The sequence below is a fragment of the Dasypus novemcinctus genome, chromosome 7 (assembly GCF_030445035.2).
Source record: "Dasypus novemcinctus isolate mDasNov1 chromosome 7, mDasNov1.1.hap2, whole genome shotgun sequence".
NCBI lineage: Eukaryota > Metazoa > Chordata > Mammalia > Cingulata > Dasypodidae > Dasypus > Dasypus novemcinctus.
The window spans coordinates 19344906-19362232 of record NC_080679.1 but is presented as its reverse complement, the minus strand read 5'-3'; the positions used below and the strand labels follow the sequence as shown (position 1 = coordinate 19362232).

The 17327-nt window shown below is 35.8% G+C and overlaps 1 protein-coding gene across 1 annotated transcript in view; it reads right to left on the bottom strand.

The window, feature by feature from the left end:
- Positions 1-13726: 13726 nt before the first annotated feature.
- CUL3 (cullin 3) overlaps positions 13727-17327 on the bottom strand; it is a 100847-nt gene continuing 97246 nt past the window's right edge. Inside the window, exon 16 of the mRNA XM_004472187.5 lies at positions 13727-16512. Within this exon, the coding sequence (XP_004472244.2) occupies positions 16381-16512 (132 nt within the window). The 3' untranslated portion in view covers positions 13727-16380. The remainder of the gene's footprint in view (positions 16513-17327) is intronic.

Below are 17327 nucleotides of genomic sequence, written 5' to 3'. Positions count from 1 at the left end.
TTTTCTTCTCCATAAAGAGTCTTTCTATGCTCTCCAAGATATTTTCCCCTGATTGTCTTGGCTTCTCATATTACATGCTTTCCTCTTTGGCTGTTGAAATATGCAATCAGGAAAAAAAAAAAAAAAGCAAAAAGCAAATTGGAAGCTCTGAATGCATGTGTGAGGGAACCATATTCTTCACTTGGAGAAAATCTGCCTGGGCCATTTCTTTAGGACACCCTGTGTACCTTCTCTTGATCTGTCCATTTTCCTGCCTAGAAGAATGCAATCCACCCCTTGCCTAGATGATGTATGCCTGGCTGTCAGCATTTGGGGGAACTCTTTTGGGGAAGAAGACTGCAAGACCCATATTCAACTCTCATTTCGCTCCCCTGTTTTCAGTAAAAGAGACAATCAATTCCAGTTCAATTTCAGGGGGTGGGAGACAATCAATTCCAGTTCAATTTCAGGGGGTGGGAGCGACTCAGCCATCAGTTTCTTTAAAGAGTGTGAAGAAGATATTATAGTTCTAACTTCATAAGCAGACTAGCAACCAAAGACCTCTGGTGTTTGGTTTCCCCCTTTTCATCTACCTCCAGTAGTTCCTGATATATCCAATTCCTGAAAGGTTTTGTAGTGTAAATCAGATTGCTTCTTGATTTTCTCCCCTGAGAGCTTAGGGTCCAGCCGACTAGGAAATGCTAAGTTAACTTCCATTGATCCATCTGCTTTCCAGATTCAAAATTTTGTTTTGATTTGCCTCCCCTGATCTTTTTGGCCTTGTGGGTTTATGCAACACAAACAAACAAACAAAAACACCTATTTTTCATTTTTGTAGGATTTCAGAAGTGAGTGGAATTTAAATTCATGTGTTCAATTCAACATCCCTAACCAGCGGTTTCCGTTTACTCTTTTTGGGAACAAATTTATTTTGCTAAAAAAGTATCTGTCATTGATTTACTATAGGCAAAACTCTTGGTTTTATCCATCACTCTAATTTTGTTTGCCTATTCACTAGCTTATAGTCTTCTATTTATTACATTCTTCTTCCTTTCTTTTGGTTTGTTTTGTTGTTGTTTTAGTACATGCTCAAATTGAATGTTTTGTCTATTATTCATAATAAAAATATTTAATCCTGAAATTTCCTCAGCGTATGGCTGTGGCCAAATTTGATAACTTTTCATATCTAATATTCCTATTGTCACTCAATTTTAAAATAAATCGTTCTGACAGAAAATATAGGAGTAAATGTAAATTTACAAATGGAATTAATTTTTGTTATTTTTTGATTTATCAATCTCTAGCCTCCACTGATAAAGTAGGCCTGTAAGAATTTTACTCAATTTTTAAAAAATTTTTAAATATTATGCCTCTCCTATTTAAAAAAAAAAAATTTCCCACCAATAAACCATAGAGTTTAACTAATATAGTGGAGCTAATGATTTTTAAAATATTTATATGCTTTTCTCTTCTGCCTTTCCACATATATATATATGAGTTAAGGTGTTCATTTGACTTCAAGAGATGTTGGAGAATGAGAATAATTAAGATTCATTTGTAGAGAAAAAATGCAATGATGAACAATGGAGTTTTCAGTTTCTGACATTTAAATGGCATTTCACAGCAAGACGCTAGGCGAATATGCTTGAAAGTCAGTTGAAAACAAAGAAATGTCTAAATTCCTTTGCTTCCCCTTAATATATCAGATGTTAGGTCTAGACCACAAAGCAATAGAATTTCTCCCAGTGTTCATAGAAAATAATCTTGTCTGCCATTAGGGTTTTTCCATGAAACTGGAATCACAAAGTTGGGGGATATTAAACAGAGGAAGTTGAAGAGGAGGCTGTCCCTGCTGGTCCTGGATATGGCTGGAAGAACAAGACGAAGGGATGAGGGGAGATGGAGAGAAGTCAAGGGTGTGTGCCACTTTCTCTTCTTGGAGCTTTGGTTGGTATACTGGGTTGAATTGTATCATTCAAAAAAAACATGTTCAAAGGGAGTGCGTGTGGCTTAAGTGGTTGAGCACCAGCTTCTCACATGGGAGGTCCTGGGTTCAAACCCCAGTCCCAGTCCCTATCAAGAAGAAGATATGTTCAAGACCTAACCCTCACCCAGTGAATGTGACCTTATTGGGAAATATTATTGGGATTTTATTAGCTAAAGTAAGGCCAATCAGGAAGAGGGTGAGGGCTAATCCAATATAACTGGTGTTATAAGGAGGGGAAATTTTGAACACAGAGATTGGAATGACGGCCATGTGACCACTGAAGCAGAGATTAAAGTGCTGCAGCTAGAAACCAAGGAATACCAAGCATTGCTGGCAGACCACTAAGAGCTCCAAAGAGGCAAGGAAGTGTTCTCCCCTAGTCCCCTACAGCTTTCAGAGGTAGCATAGTCGAATTCAGAAGTAATTCAATACTTTGAATTTAGACTTCTAGCCTCCAGAACTGAGACACTAAACTTCTCTTATTTTCCACCACCCAGTCTGTGGTACTTGTTCTGGCAGCTCTGGGACTTAAAACACCTGGGAGGGAAAGTAGTGTTAGGATGACAAGCCCTCCACTCCCATGTGTGACTGTGGATGGAGATCAGTGTACAGTACACTGTAGTTACACAGTGGGGGGCGGGGGGGAACGACTCAATGTGTGGCCCCATCCTTGTTCAAATCCCAAAAGACGGTGGATGCTGGGGGCAAAGTTTATATCAAAAGATCTAAAGGCTGGATAGAGGGAGTGGATGAGGATCTGCAGCATCAATGAAAATTTAAGGGCAGCTGGAGCAGTTGGAGGGACAACTGAGTTTGGATGTTGCCTAAAAAGAGTTCCCTTTGAATTCACTGATTCCGGAGGTCAGAAGCAGATCCCGGGTGGTGGACTTGGCCCAGTGGTTAGGGCGTCCGTCTATCACATGGGAGGCCCACGGTTCAAACCCCGGGTCTCCTTGACGCGTGTGGAGCTGGCCCATGTGCAGTGCTGATGCGTGCAAGGAGTGCCCTGCCACGAAGGGGTGTCCCCCGCGTAGGGGAGCCCCACGCGCAAGGAGTGCACCCTGTAAGGAGAACCGCCCAGCGCGAAAGAAAGTACAGCCTGCCCAGGAATGGCGCCACCCACATGGAGAGCTGACACAACAAGATGACGCAACAAAAAGAAACACAACAAAAAGATTCCCGTGCCGCTGACAACAACAGAAGCGGACAAAGAAGACGCAGCAAATAGACACAGAGAACAGACAACCGGGGGGGGGGGGGATAAATAAATAAATAAATCTTTAAAAAAAAAATAAAAGAAGCTGATATCAGCAGCATGCCGAGAATAGGATCAAATAACTATATCTTAGGAGATTCCAGCCAGTGCACAATCAAGGACCAACTTGAGATCAGAGGTCTGCTTTTACCCCCAAATGATACTGAGACTACAGTGGCCCTTCCCTCATATTCCAGATGCCATATTAAAAAGGAATGAGGAGAGATGGGAATGAAACCCCAATGCTGCAGGTACCTAGCCATAGACTGAATTAATCTTAGAGAATGTAGAAATTATTGTTTTAAGCAAAATTGAAATTAAACTTAATTGGACTAAAACTTTACATTTTCCCCACCATTCAGCAGTTAGGGATTGGGAAGGAATTCAGATTTGAAAGCAGAGCTTTTCACCTAGAAATCTTATGAAATTGCAGATTTTGATTCAGTAAGTCTATAGAGACATGTGAGTATCATTACTCATCAGTTTCTTATATGTCTTTCACTTGCTTGACTTTTTAAATTTCAAATTCAGATTCAAATTTTCCTTTGGCCTAGAGAATTTCAAAGGAATTCTTTTTAGAAAGATGTGTGGCTGATCTGAAATTGTCTTTCTTTTGCTCTCAGAAATGACTCATAGATTGTTTGGTATAGGAAAATAAAATTAGAGTATAACAAAATTATTTTCGCAAGACATTAATTAAGTTCCAGTAATGAATTTAACTAAAGTTATAACTTCGAAACATTCTGCACCAACAATTTACAGGTCACAATTATTTAATAACAAAATGTCTAGATATTTTTAAAATGTTTTAAATTCAAGAACTTACTACAATAAAATTTTCAAAGTCAAAGAACAAAAATATTAAATGAATCACTTTTTGGCACAGGACACCATAAACTGATTCATGTAACAGAGCAGGTGGATTGTTTTGCTAGAAACAAAAAAGGAGAAAAAACTAAATTAAACCAAAAATTCAGGGAATGGGTGTTCATAAATTTTTAATTGAAGCTTGGCTTTTTAAGGATCAGTGCCTTTTTTGTTGTTGTTTTGTTTTTCTTTTCTTTGAGGTACCCATGGCTGGGGATTGAACCTGGGGCCTCCCGTGTGGGAAGCTGGCACTCTACCACTGACCCACATCCACTTCCCTACGATCATGGCCTTTTAAGCATCATTCTTTGTCTACAATAATAAAAATTTCCCTAAACATCAGTGGTACACTCTACATCTTAGTAAAGGTATTTGTAATTTGATAATTCAAAATAAATTTGTTCATACCAATGTCACCCATCAGGTACTGATTCTATTGCACTTTCGTACAATTTTTTTTCCAAAGAGGCTACAGCCAATTATGATTTTTTTAATTTCCAAGAAGTCTTTATTTTCCAAGTTCTTTTTCATGGCAATATTGATTTGTTATAATATTCCTGAAATCATATTGAAATCATATTGAAATCATATTGAAAAAAATTAATATTTTTTAAGACAGAACTTCATCCAAACAGTAGTATTTCACGGAGGCAGGTAAGAACTATATTAACAACTATCCCTTCCTACCCACTTCTCCATACCTCAAGTTTTCTCAAGTAAAAGTTGGTTAAAAGAAAGCATTGAAGGGGCAAGGAACAATGTGAAGGTTTTCTGGATTTACTAGCTCTTTCCTCAAGAGCATCTGCACTTCCCAGAGTTCAGTCTCTCAGGGCAGCCCTCTCCTTTCTAAACCATCACCAACAAATTCTAGCGAACCTCTGACCTCCGTGAACTCTGACCTCTTACTCTTCAACTCAGATAGCCTGCCAGGTTCTGCTTGGGTTCCTGCTTCCCTACACTTCAGCCTAGAAACTGCCTCCACATGAAAAGCTGGTGCAATTGGAGGGATCACCTTGTTCCCCTGCCCTTTTCTCAGGAATCACAGTTCTGAGACATGTGTTAGCCAAAATCTGAAACTACCTTTTAATGTATTTTTTTTTCTAGTTGTCTAGTTGTTTAAGTCAGAGGGTTTGTTTCATCCCTGTTACTCCATCATGGCTGAAACAGGAAGTCCCTTTGCCTTTTTTTTTTGAACCTCATCTCACACCTCTCCCAAATTTCACACTTTGCTTCAGTTATTTACTCTTTTTGTTCCTTGAATCTATAAAATTTCATTTCTCTAATCCTTTTTATTTGCTACATACACTACCTGGAATGCTCTTCTCCCAGGTTTTCGCACACCTCATTGGAGAGGAATTTTCTAACCACTGATGTAATTGCGATGTAATTCCCTACTCTGCTGTCAATCACTCTATTTTATTTCTTTCATTGCATATATCATTCTGAAAGCACACTATTTATTTGTTTGCTAGTTTATTGTCCTATTCTCATTCCAAAATCTAAGTTTCATCGTGGCATGCTTTCCATCGTACCATTTCATTACCTGGTTCCCAGACCAATCAATGGAACAATAGATGCTCAATAAATATTAGTTAAATCAATGTATAATGAGAATTGCAGACATATCTCTAATATTCTATGCCTTCTATATTTACAATAACTGATGATTTAATGATTGTAAAAATATCTAAAACCCTAAAGATCACAAATGCAATAACAACTAATACCAGTATTCCAAGCAAATTCAGGTATTTATATATATGTTGGAAGATCTGGAAAGCATTGTTGCTTCGGGTAGGAGGTTGGTTGATGATGTCAAGATTCCTTCTAACTTTTCTCCTGCTTTTGTCAAGGTTTTTGATGATCTCCACATTCTAACTCCAATGTTTAACCCTCTGTTTTCATTTTACATGACTTATTGGCACCATCTGATGTAGATGATCACTGCATTCTCTACAAACACATTCTTTACTTGGCTTCTAAGGATACAATGCCATATTCTTTTGGCTTTCTTCCTTCCCAGGCCACGTACTTGCAATCTCTCTTGCTAGTTCCTCTTTACAATGGAGTGTCCCAGAGCTCAGTCCTTCCTTAAGCCCCTTCTTTACTCTCAACTCCTGTATTAGTTTGGATCCAATCAGGAGATAGATCTCACACAGTAAATTAAACAAAGTTTAAAATAAAGAATTATTTAACTATTACAGCAGAGTAATTATGAAGATGACCAAAGAACTCTAACTGGTACCTTAGTGCTAAGGGAAAGTATTTAGAGAAGGACAAGTCTCCTACTGACAAAGCTTACCACCACCAGCTGGAAAGGAAAAAAATTTAAGGGACCTGTGGTATATACCCCAAGAAAATCATGTTCTTAAATTTAATTCATTCCTGTAGGTATAAATTTATTCTAAGTATGACCTTTTGATGAGGTTGTGTCAGTTAAGGTGTGGCCTGGGATGGGTCTTAATTCTCTTACTGGAATCCTTTATAAGAGAGTGAAACTCAAAGAAAGAAAAAACCATGGTGGCAAGAAGCTGAAAGCAACAAAACCTGGAAGAGAAAGGAGAAAAGAGCAGATGCCACCTTGTGCTTTGCCATGTGAAAAAGGAGTCCAAGATTGCTGGCAGCTGGTCTTTGGGAAAAAAGCATTGCCTGATGATGCCTTGATTTGGACAGTTTTCTCAGCCTCAAAACTGTGAGATTGTAAAACTAATAATAAATTTCCATTGTTAAAAACAAATGCATTTCATCGTATCCATTTTGAGCAGCCCAGCAAACTAAAACGGGACCCAAATTCATTTTTACAGATTAGGCAGTGAAGGGAGCATTTAGAGCTGAAAGCAATACATTGATAATTGGCACAACATCCTTGATGAGTTCTCCAGTCTCACAGCTTTAAATACTGTCTGTATACTGACAACTCCCAAATTTATATTTATGGCTCTCACTCTTACCCTAAAATCCAGAACTGTATATTCAGCTGCTTACTCAACATCTATACTGGTTTGTCTAGACACTGAAACTTAGACTTCAAACTGAACTCCTGATCTCCTTCCTCCCTCCCTCAAAAGGATACGAAACAAGACTATTCCATGTATCTTCTCTCCCTATGTGGGAAGAGCATCTCTATCCTTTCCACTTCTTAGGCCAAAAAACATGGTGCCATCTTGGTTCCTCTCTTTCCCCCACACTCCAGATCCTATCAGTCTGATTCTACTTGCAGAATACATCCAAAATCTGATCAACTTTTCATTTTGTCACTGCTATCATCCTGGCCCAAGCTCTAATCAACTTTCACTTTGGGATTGTTGCCATAGCCATATAATACATGCAGCCAGAGAGATCTTTCTAAACAAGGAGTTAGATTATACTAGTCCTCTGCCTAGCCCCCTGCAATGTTTCTCCATATCACTTAGAGTAAGAGTCAAAATCTTTACAATGACTAAAAAGCCCTTCATGATTTGGCCCTCTCTTACCTCTGACATCTTCTACTTCTATCTGTCCCTCCATCTTCCACACTAGCCATGTCACTTGAGAACCCTAGACAGGGTCTTTGTATTGTCTTATTTCGCTGCTTGGAACACTCTTCCCTTGCAGTGTGGCATGTCTTGCTCATGCCTTCACTTCCTTCAGGTTCTAGCTCAAATATCACCTTCTAAATAAGGCTACAGTGATCACCCTATTTAGAATTATAATTTGTCCTCTTCCCACCATGCTACTTCTCATCCCATTTAGCTGCTTTATTTTTCCTTATCACATGTATCATGCTCTGCATGTGCATATGTGTACATTTTTTTTTGCCATAGAATTTTTTTTTTGTATTTAATAACACATTGCTTCTTAACAAAGGTAATGGAGTAAAGCTAGGTTTTTAAACTCATTTATTATCATTTTTTTGTCATTTATTACATATATAATAAATGGCATTTATAATTTATTATATTTTGCTGTTCTCCCCAGTGAACTTTCCTTAAGTGCAGGATTTTTGTCTGTTTGTTCAGTGTTGAGTCTTCAGTGCCTAAAACTTTTATCTGGTACATAGAAGCTGATGAATAAATATGGTTATGTGAATTAATTCTATGAAAAAATGTTATTCATTGTAGTTTATATATCACTACAGTTACACTCTTTAAAATTGGTAGGTTATATATAATACATGGGTTAGGTATCAGATTGGGAATATTCTTTTAACAACAACACCCCAATGACACCAGTCAGGTAACTTTTGAAAATATACCTATCTCATAAGTTTGTTTGCATACTTTGTCATGAGTGAATCCAGGAATGAACTAGAACTCTGAGTGGAATTTGGTATTGGTACCCACCATGGTCCCTTCAGCTTCTTCACCCCTTTTTAAAGTTTTCCATAGTAAATCTGGACTGCAACTTAAAGAATTAGAAGACAAGGTAGAGATGCAATTTAAAATAATCTGGAGGTTAGATTTCCTCATTAATCTGGAGGTTAGATTTCCTCTACACTTCTGAATCCAAACCCAAATTGCTTTACACCATCTAAATAAACTCTCACAGAGCCATGGTTTCTATTCCTCCCTTCTTTTCTTTCAGCCTCTGTTCCTCCTGAACAATCCTGTCGTTATAATTTTGTTCTCAATCTTCAGCAAATGAGACTTAGAGGCAAGCACACCACAAACCTTGGGGGCAATGTGCAGTCAAATTTGGAGGGAAGAAATAGAAAATCCAAAAGGCACAGAACTTTTAAATACTGCAGTGGATGCTCACTGACTATGGGTTATCAGAGGGAGGCTTGACTACATATCCCCTCTCTTCTTTCCAAGAAGACATAGGTGCAACATATTTTGGGAAAACTTACACTGAAAACTATGAAAAGAACATGTCATACATAACTTTGGTTATTTTTGTAAATATGTAGAACACTTTTTATAGAGTTTCTAGTACAATATATTTTACCAATAGAGAAAGGAGTTATTTATAACATATTTGACATTAATCTACTTAGGATGGGAAATTAACTTATAAACAAATTTCCTAAAAAGTTTCATCTGTGTAGGCTTGTTTAGAACAACTGTAGGTGTACATTCTTTTGCCAAACATAGAAATAAAACTAGGGTTTTAACTCATTTATTACCATTTTTTGTCATTTGATGTACTGTATATCTGGTAATTTATAATAGAAATGATTTAATTTACCTATCAGCCATCTATTAAAAATTTAAAGATGTACTACCACTAATTATGCATACTCCCATGTGCAAGCATACATATATGTACAAACGTGCAAAAACATTGACACAAAAATGTATTTCAACATGATTATTTTATACCTATTTTGGTAACTCATTTTGTCATCATATTTTTTGCCAAAAAATAAAGTTGGAAAAATGGGGTTCTTTTTTGTTGTTGAAATTTTGAGTTTTTAAAATTTATTATAGTTGTGGGTTTACAGAACAATCATGCACAAAATACATTCTCATATACCATCTCATTATCAATACCTTGCATTAGCCTGAAACATCTGTCACAACTAATGAGAGCGCAGGAAAATAGGATTCTTAAGGAAGGACTACAGGACGTTCATAATAGATAATTAGGCATTTTATTTCAGGAAGTCACCCTAGCTCAAAGGAGAGGGCCAATACTGCGATCTGGTTGAGCTTATAAATCAATATTTAGGCACTCACTGGATTAGAGCACGATGTACTAAGGCTGAGACAGCTTTGCTTGATATGCAGGGCTAGTAACTTTACAGAAGGTGAGGGTGGTAGATCCTGGCCGTTGTCTTATAAATGAACATTGTCATGAATGGATAGGAAGATTTGAGAATTTACTAACAGGTACCGTGCTAAGAGCTGTTGCACGAGGCTACGGAGGGGAAATTTTCCCACAGCAGCAATGCCGCCGGTCACCCAGTTCTATCAGTGGATTCACAATCAAGGCCTACGGAGAAAGAAAAGTTTTATAGGAGAGGTAAACATTAGGAAATAGCGTATCAATACGGGATGAAGCATTAATACCTGTTGCCAGTGTTCTTAGAACAATAATAATCAGTAGAAGATCCCCAAAGGTAAGGTGCACCTGTAGGGGTCAAAGTACAGGCTGGAAGGGGGTCCTCCCTCTTTGCCAGGCTGAAAACTGCAGTTGTATTTTATTGAAGAGCTTGTGGGTTTCCTTACACATTTACCTACCTAATCTATAAATGAATCTATTGAGGGAGTTATTTTTATGAGTCCTAATTTTGTTTTCAAGAATGAGAGTAAATATGTATTTTGCTTAATTAGCAGTATGCGAAGAGAACATGGATGATCAGTGAAAACTCATTCTAGAGAAATAATCCAAAAGTCACATTTCCATATTAAGGAGTTGGGAGCATCATGTTCTTGAAGGATTCACCTCATGTCAGATTAAATGGATTGCCAAAAAGCTGAAGACGGTCTTTCACTGGAAACACTTAGCACCATTTGGATTACATTTATAATAATCAAGACTATGGTTTACTTGCATTTATGAATTTACAAAGTTAGCAATACGTCCCAATTTTTGTTGCCAATATTTCACCAAATTGCTTCAGAACCCGAGTTTTGAAAAATCCAACTCCTTCAGAAAGCACTTTAAACTCATGCTAAATGATAAAGGTCACTGAGCTTTTATCACTGTTTCTAGATTCGGTTTCTTCCAATGGTGTGTCTAATTAAAATAGTATAAACACAGGTTGTCCTTTGGCTATTTGCTCCCTGTTAGGATTCACTAATGACAACTGGTTGGCTGATTAATTCTGTGATTTGTGACCATGAGTAGCTTGAAATTAACTGGCCCACTTTAGACTCAAACCTCTTGACATGGTCACCATGTTGCCTTAACCAGCTGAGTACTATATGCATGTAGATGTGTTATAGGAAATTTCACAGTTTGCATATCTTATCAAAGAAACGTCTTCTTCCAACTAGACGAAGTGGGAATGTATGTTTTAACACCTACCATCTGAAACAATGAATGGTTCCTAAATTTAGCTTCCAAAAACATCATCTCAGATCCACTAAATCATCTCACAAGAGGCATTAGCTTTCTTTTATTTTTTTTTTAAGCTTCTCTAGGAAATTCTGGTGTATAACTAGGTTTGAATCAAAGTCCCTAACACTTGCACTCTCCTTTTGGAAATGCTTTTTAAAGTCTGCAGCACACCCTTTTGTGTAGTCTTAATGATATCAAACCTTCACTTCAAGGGTGTCACATTTTCAATCAACTTAAGGCAAATCTGGTGACTAAGAATGCCTTGTTACAGAATTGTATATTAATTTTGGTTAAAAATTTTAAGAACACCTTTCTTATGAGTATGGCAAAAATTTAAAATGTGATGAGTACCTTATTATAGACTTTCACTTTAAAAGGCAACCAACTCCCTCCCCTCCCCCCATCATTCATATAAAGAAGTTGCAGGTTTGCTACAGTCTATTTTATATACACAGAAAATGGTTGTCTATTGCTAGAGCTTAAACTGGAACAAAATTTGCAGATTTTGTCCCTTGCTCCACTTGATTCCATGCCCTTGGGTAAATTTTCTGTCTCTTTTGTTCTACAATTCCATTCCATTAAAAAATCTGCCCAGTGGTTATTTTTCATATGCAGAGGACAGCATGATGTGGGAATGAAAATTTAAGATTAATTCTGTAGGCACTGGTAACTGACATCAATTCTATAAGCCTATTATAAACAATCCACACATCTATAGCAAAATGCAAAGCTAATATTAACAGTATTTTTCCCGTGCAGGACTTATAAACATTTCATAGTATCAAATTCTCTAGGGAGCATTTTACTAACCAACAAAAACTTTCATCAAAATATTCACGAAGAAGTATTTACCTTCAGACCTAAATTCAATTTATAAGGTTCTGTCTACCGTCTGCCAAAACAATCAGTTGCTGGGTGCATGTTTGGGCCCAAACTTCTGTACCCTTTACAATTAGCGGAATCTTGAATGAACTTTTATATCAGTAAGACTGAGTTTTTTCAAAGGCTCTTGGGAAAATCTAATGAATTAATATTTGTAAAGTACTTATCACAGTGATATATCAAGGTGCCTTCAAAATCAGAACTTAATGCCACCTGAACCCAGCAGTCTCTTACATTTCCCATTTTTTACCTAAATGAAAATCAAAGATAAAAAAAAAATTTTATTGAGCCAACAGTTTAACTTTAATACCATCAATATTGTCAGACCTCCAATGAAGTACAAATTTTATGTTAGGTTTTTTAAAGGCTTTCTTTCAAGACACTTTTTTTCAAGCACATTCATCCCAGATTTACTGAGTGCCTATACTGACCACATGCCAGGCACTGTTATTTAAGAATTATGACTGCAGAATGAATCCCAACTTATAAATTTTCCCACAAGAATTTTTATGTACAATAGTTTTATATAATTTGAACTACACTTTGCTATATGAATATTGAAACCTGACAATTTCACCAAGTTACTAAAAATACATACACAAGGTTACTTTGAGCTCTTCACATAGAATTTTAAAAACTATTTTTGCTTGGCTCATTTAAGGTCACTTTATACCTTAATATTGAGGTGCAAATCACTCAGGTGACATATTTACTATTTATTAACTTACTAAATGAATGAGTTTTCAAGATCTAGCTATTCATGTTCTCCCAAGACGTAGCTCTATGATCAATCTCTACCATTCTTGTCTCCTATTTAATGTGGTACAGGAAAGGTACACAGTAAGGAAAAAAATAATTCTAGATTTAAGTTTGAATTAAGCATCTACCCATGTTATCCACTTACGCGTGTAAAACTGGCACTAAGATTGGGGGCAAAAGGACAAGATCTTTTAAGTGGACACATTCCACCAATGACAGCTATCACCTTCCCTGCTTCCCCCTCCTACCAAAGGCTGGCATCAGCAAATAATACTCAAAAGTAAAAATATCTGAAGTTCCATATTGATGTTTCTTATATCATCTTTAATTTACTAGTCTATTTTGTTCATGTGAAAAAATGAAAAAACCAAAGAAAATGATAACATTTTAAAATGGAAAATCATGTTGTACTTGCAACATGGAACAATATAGGTTGAATCACAACTTGTGGTCAAATCTATGTCCAACTCTTGATACTTGCCATTTCCTCACAGTACTCATGAGCAAAAGGGGTATTATAATAATAGTTCTTATATAAAGTTGATGTGAGGACTACAAGAATCAATACAATGCACTCAAAACAGTGTTTGGCACATGGTCAACATTTAAGCTATTATCAACATTCATAATTATTCCTGTCTTTGGGAGTAGAAATGGTTAACAGTATTTCTGCTAACCTTAAAATGTTTTAATATCCAGATTAAAAGAGTGCAAATTGCTTATTGAAAACTATGCACCATATAGTAAACATGAGCTATAATTTTGATATGTAACAGCCTTCCTTCCAAGACTGACACAATCTAATAGTAAAGGATAGAAAAACAATGTGCCTCACCTGTGACAAGGATTATCAAGGTGGCATGTAGGTATCTCAGGGGTTGGGAGTGGTGATGTGTACATTGCGATGCCCCAAAGGTGATTCTAACTCTAGTATATCCTTCTGAAAAGGCATGCATGGATAACATGCATCCCTTCCCCCACCCCCCTTTTAAATTCACTGACATAGAGAATCCTTGCAATCACAACCACTTTTTATTTTGTGAGGCTGTGTTCCCTAATTGCAATGAATTTTCAATCTTTAAATAATATAACTAGAACATAATTCAAAATAAACACTGTCCTGGATTCAAAAATGATATTACAATTTAACAATTGCTGAACAGAGATTACATCATTTTTGCAGTTTAAAACCATGTATTCACCTTCCTAAAATTCTTCAAGTAAGTTACCAAAATTTATTCACACAAACAGGGTTGAATGGTTAGGATGCATTATTCTTTTAAATGAAAACATAAAATCGTAGAGAAAAATACCATCAATAACCTCCTGAAAGAAGTACAACGTCAGAGTGTATCCTGCTATGAGCTTTGTAAGCTAAAATAAAACTTGAGCTAAAATACAGGAACGTTTTAGGTGCTCTAATTTCAATGAAACATCACCAGCATTCCCCAACCATTCAACTCAACTCTAATTCAGAGATGTTTTAATATATTGATAAGCATTTAAAAGCACAAATATCAAATTTGTGCCCCAAAACTAGCAAGCATGTCTCTCTCTAGATTTAATTTATACATTCACAATGGAGACAATGACATAAACCTAATTTTATTTTTAATGGTTTTTAACTAGCACTGCTTTAATGTCTAATTCAGGAGATTTTTAAAAATTGAAGTTCTTACATCTTTCATATTTATTAACTTGACAACAATTTGAGATGTTCCATTTTCCAGTGTTACCATTTAATTGGGCATTCAGAGCAATAAAAAACATTCTCAAACCTGAAATACCAATACCTTCTACCTTCTTTTGGAGAAACATCTAACCATTATAGAAATTCCAATTATGTAAATTTTAGAAAGTGAAACCCTACAGCTTTCCATATTACACCTGACTTAACTACTGCTCAAGTATGGTAAAAGTGTCCTGAGAATGTTTGTGATATTTTCATCTGCATTTTAATAACATCATGTAAAAATGGAAAATGTAGATTAAGAACATAAGGTTTATAGTTCTACAGTAAAAATGGAGACAAACAAATGCAATTAAAGCATATTTTTAAGTCTAGAAGGAAAATTATAATCCAAGACGCATGGGGAAAAATATTTATGTGGAGTTTTTAATCCAGATTATAATTCAGTTGTAACTTCGACTATAAATTTAAACAGAAAGCATCTTCTGAGACATACATTCTAATAAATGTATTGACAGTACTTATAGTCAATGAAGGGTCAGTTATTTGAACTTAATAACATTTCACTTTTCCACCCCACAGAAATCTATAGTGGTTTGCCCCAAATACATATTTGAAACATTGTCTTATGAAAACAAAATTAAATAAAATTGAAGATAAAAATACTTGGAAGTTAAAATAAAGCAAACTACAGTCCTTGGCAGATAAATCAGGTAAAAAAACGTTGGTGAAAGTTGGAAGCACAGGATAACTGACATGAATCTTCAGCACAGAGCACATCTTTTAAAATGTGAAATGATGACTCTTGGAGGACAGTAGCTAAATATCCAAGAATCATCAGGTTTGAAAAATATTGCTTAATCACTCTCCAAAACACAGTTAACTGCAAGAACTGAAGATTTCATTTAAAATATCAAGGTAATCATATTTATTGCATCTTTAGATTGCATTTTAAAACAGAAAATTAATAGTGCACCACAGCTTCACCGAAATATATATTTAAGGTCGAGGGAGGGCAGGAGACCTAAGATTTATAAACAAAATGTAGACTGTATGTGCTTTTCTAAGGGGCTGAAGTAAATATAACCAGCTGCCAACTTTGTGCTCTGACATACTTGAATTAGTGGGTATGTATATACTAAGTTCATTTATTTTTGTCTATAATAAATGAAATAAAAACACCGCCCTATACAATCCACTATTAGCAGAAATACAACAGCAAAAAATTATTGTACAATTTATACATACTAAAATATTTTCTTTCTCTAGAAATAACTCAGAACAAAACCTAATCATTATTGGACTTAATTTGGGAGATCTCAAATTACAATAGGGGAGGAAAAAAATCAGGGTGTGTACTAAGCCCAAAACAAAGGTTCCTGGTCATAAGGCTTATTATAAGAGTAGTAAGTGCAAGTGGTAGAATAAAGCATGCTCAAATTGTATGCTTGGGTCTTTGTATATTTATCAAACCTTTAAATTAAACAAGACTGGCTAAAGAAATGTCTTAAGCAGAACAAGATAATTGGGAATGCTGTCATTTCTTTTACCATTTTTGTTACCCAACTTATACAAATGCGCAAAGTGCTAAGCAATACTACAGAAACACATTTACATCAACACTGAAGACCTGGGGAAATGAAATTCAACAATTTTATTTTAATGAGCTGTATTTTCTAAATTTTTGTTTTATTTTTTCCTGTTTTCATACAGTATTGAAAACAAAACGCGGCACATTCACATTTTCCCGAGGAACTGTAAAGATGATCTCTACAGGGATAAACGTTGAAAAGCCTGAAGCTCAATCAATTGATGTTGAAACCTCTCAAAGGTAGTAAAGGCTTGATCTGAATGGTCTAGAACATGTACTGTAATTTAATAGAAGAGATGGTCGTCTTAGTATTTAATGATTTAAAAGAACTTCCAAGTCCATGCGAAGAGTAAAGTCCAAGAATAAATCAAATTTCTGAATGCATTTTATGCTACATATGTGTATACTTTGCGATCCTCAGGTGTTCGTGCCAAATATTCTCTCTCAATAAGTCCTTCAATACGTTTCTTAATAACAACTGGACTTGGTAAGAATCGAGCCTTCAGCTGCTGTGTTACCTAAAAAAGAAGATAAAAAGACTAATTCCTACCAGGAAATTAAAAAAAAATTAAAACATTTTCAAATAAACACATAAAAATCCCTTTATTTAAATACAACCAATGACATTTTCAGATTCAGAGTTAGTTATTTAATTATTAGAGTTGAAAGTACAGAAAAATGAAGAAAGGTTTAATTTGAAAATGTTGTTACTTCCCCATATCAGAATTTGAATGCTAAAGTGGAACTGTAGTTAGGTATTTCAATTAGTTAGAATATCTCAGTATGACTATATACCACCCTACATTTACATTTTGATGTCATCTACGGGCTGCTGGGTTACTCTTCCAATTCACAGAAATTGGGTAGCATGAGGTTTTGTTTCAGAACACAAACTCTAGACCCAGAATGCCTAGGTTTAAATCCCAGCTCTTACTAGATCCTAGACCTTGGGAAAGTTACTTAGCCTTCCTGAGGTTCTCCTGCATAATATATGAATTAACAGATGTAATGCTTTAGGAAAATGTCATTAAGTGCTTCTCTTGCTATTTTCCCCAACTGCTGGCAGGATCTGAGGTACTGAGGTATCAGTTATAATAATAAAACAATAACTATGTTAGCAGCCATAGTCTGATCATGCAGGACAGGATTTAACAATTATATATATTATTTTGTTAAATACATTTTTAATTTATTTTTGAGAGAGACAAGGATCACAATAAAATGTTACATTAAAAAAAATACAGGGGATTCCCAAATGCCCCCACTTTTCCCAAATCAACAACTTCTTTCATTAGTGTGGTACATTCATTGCAATTGATGAACACATTCACAA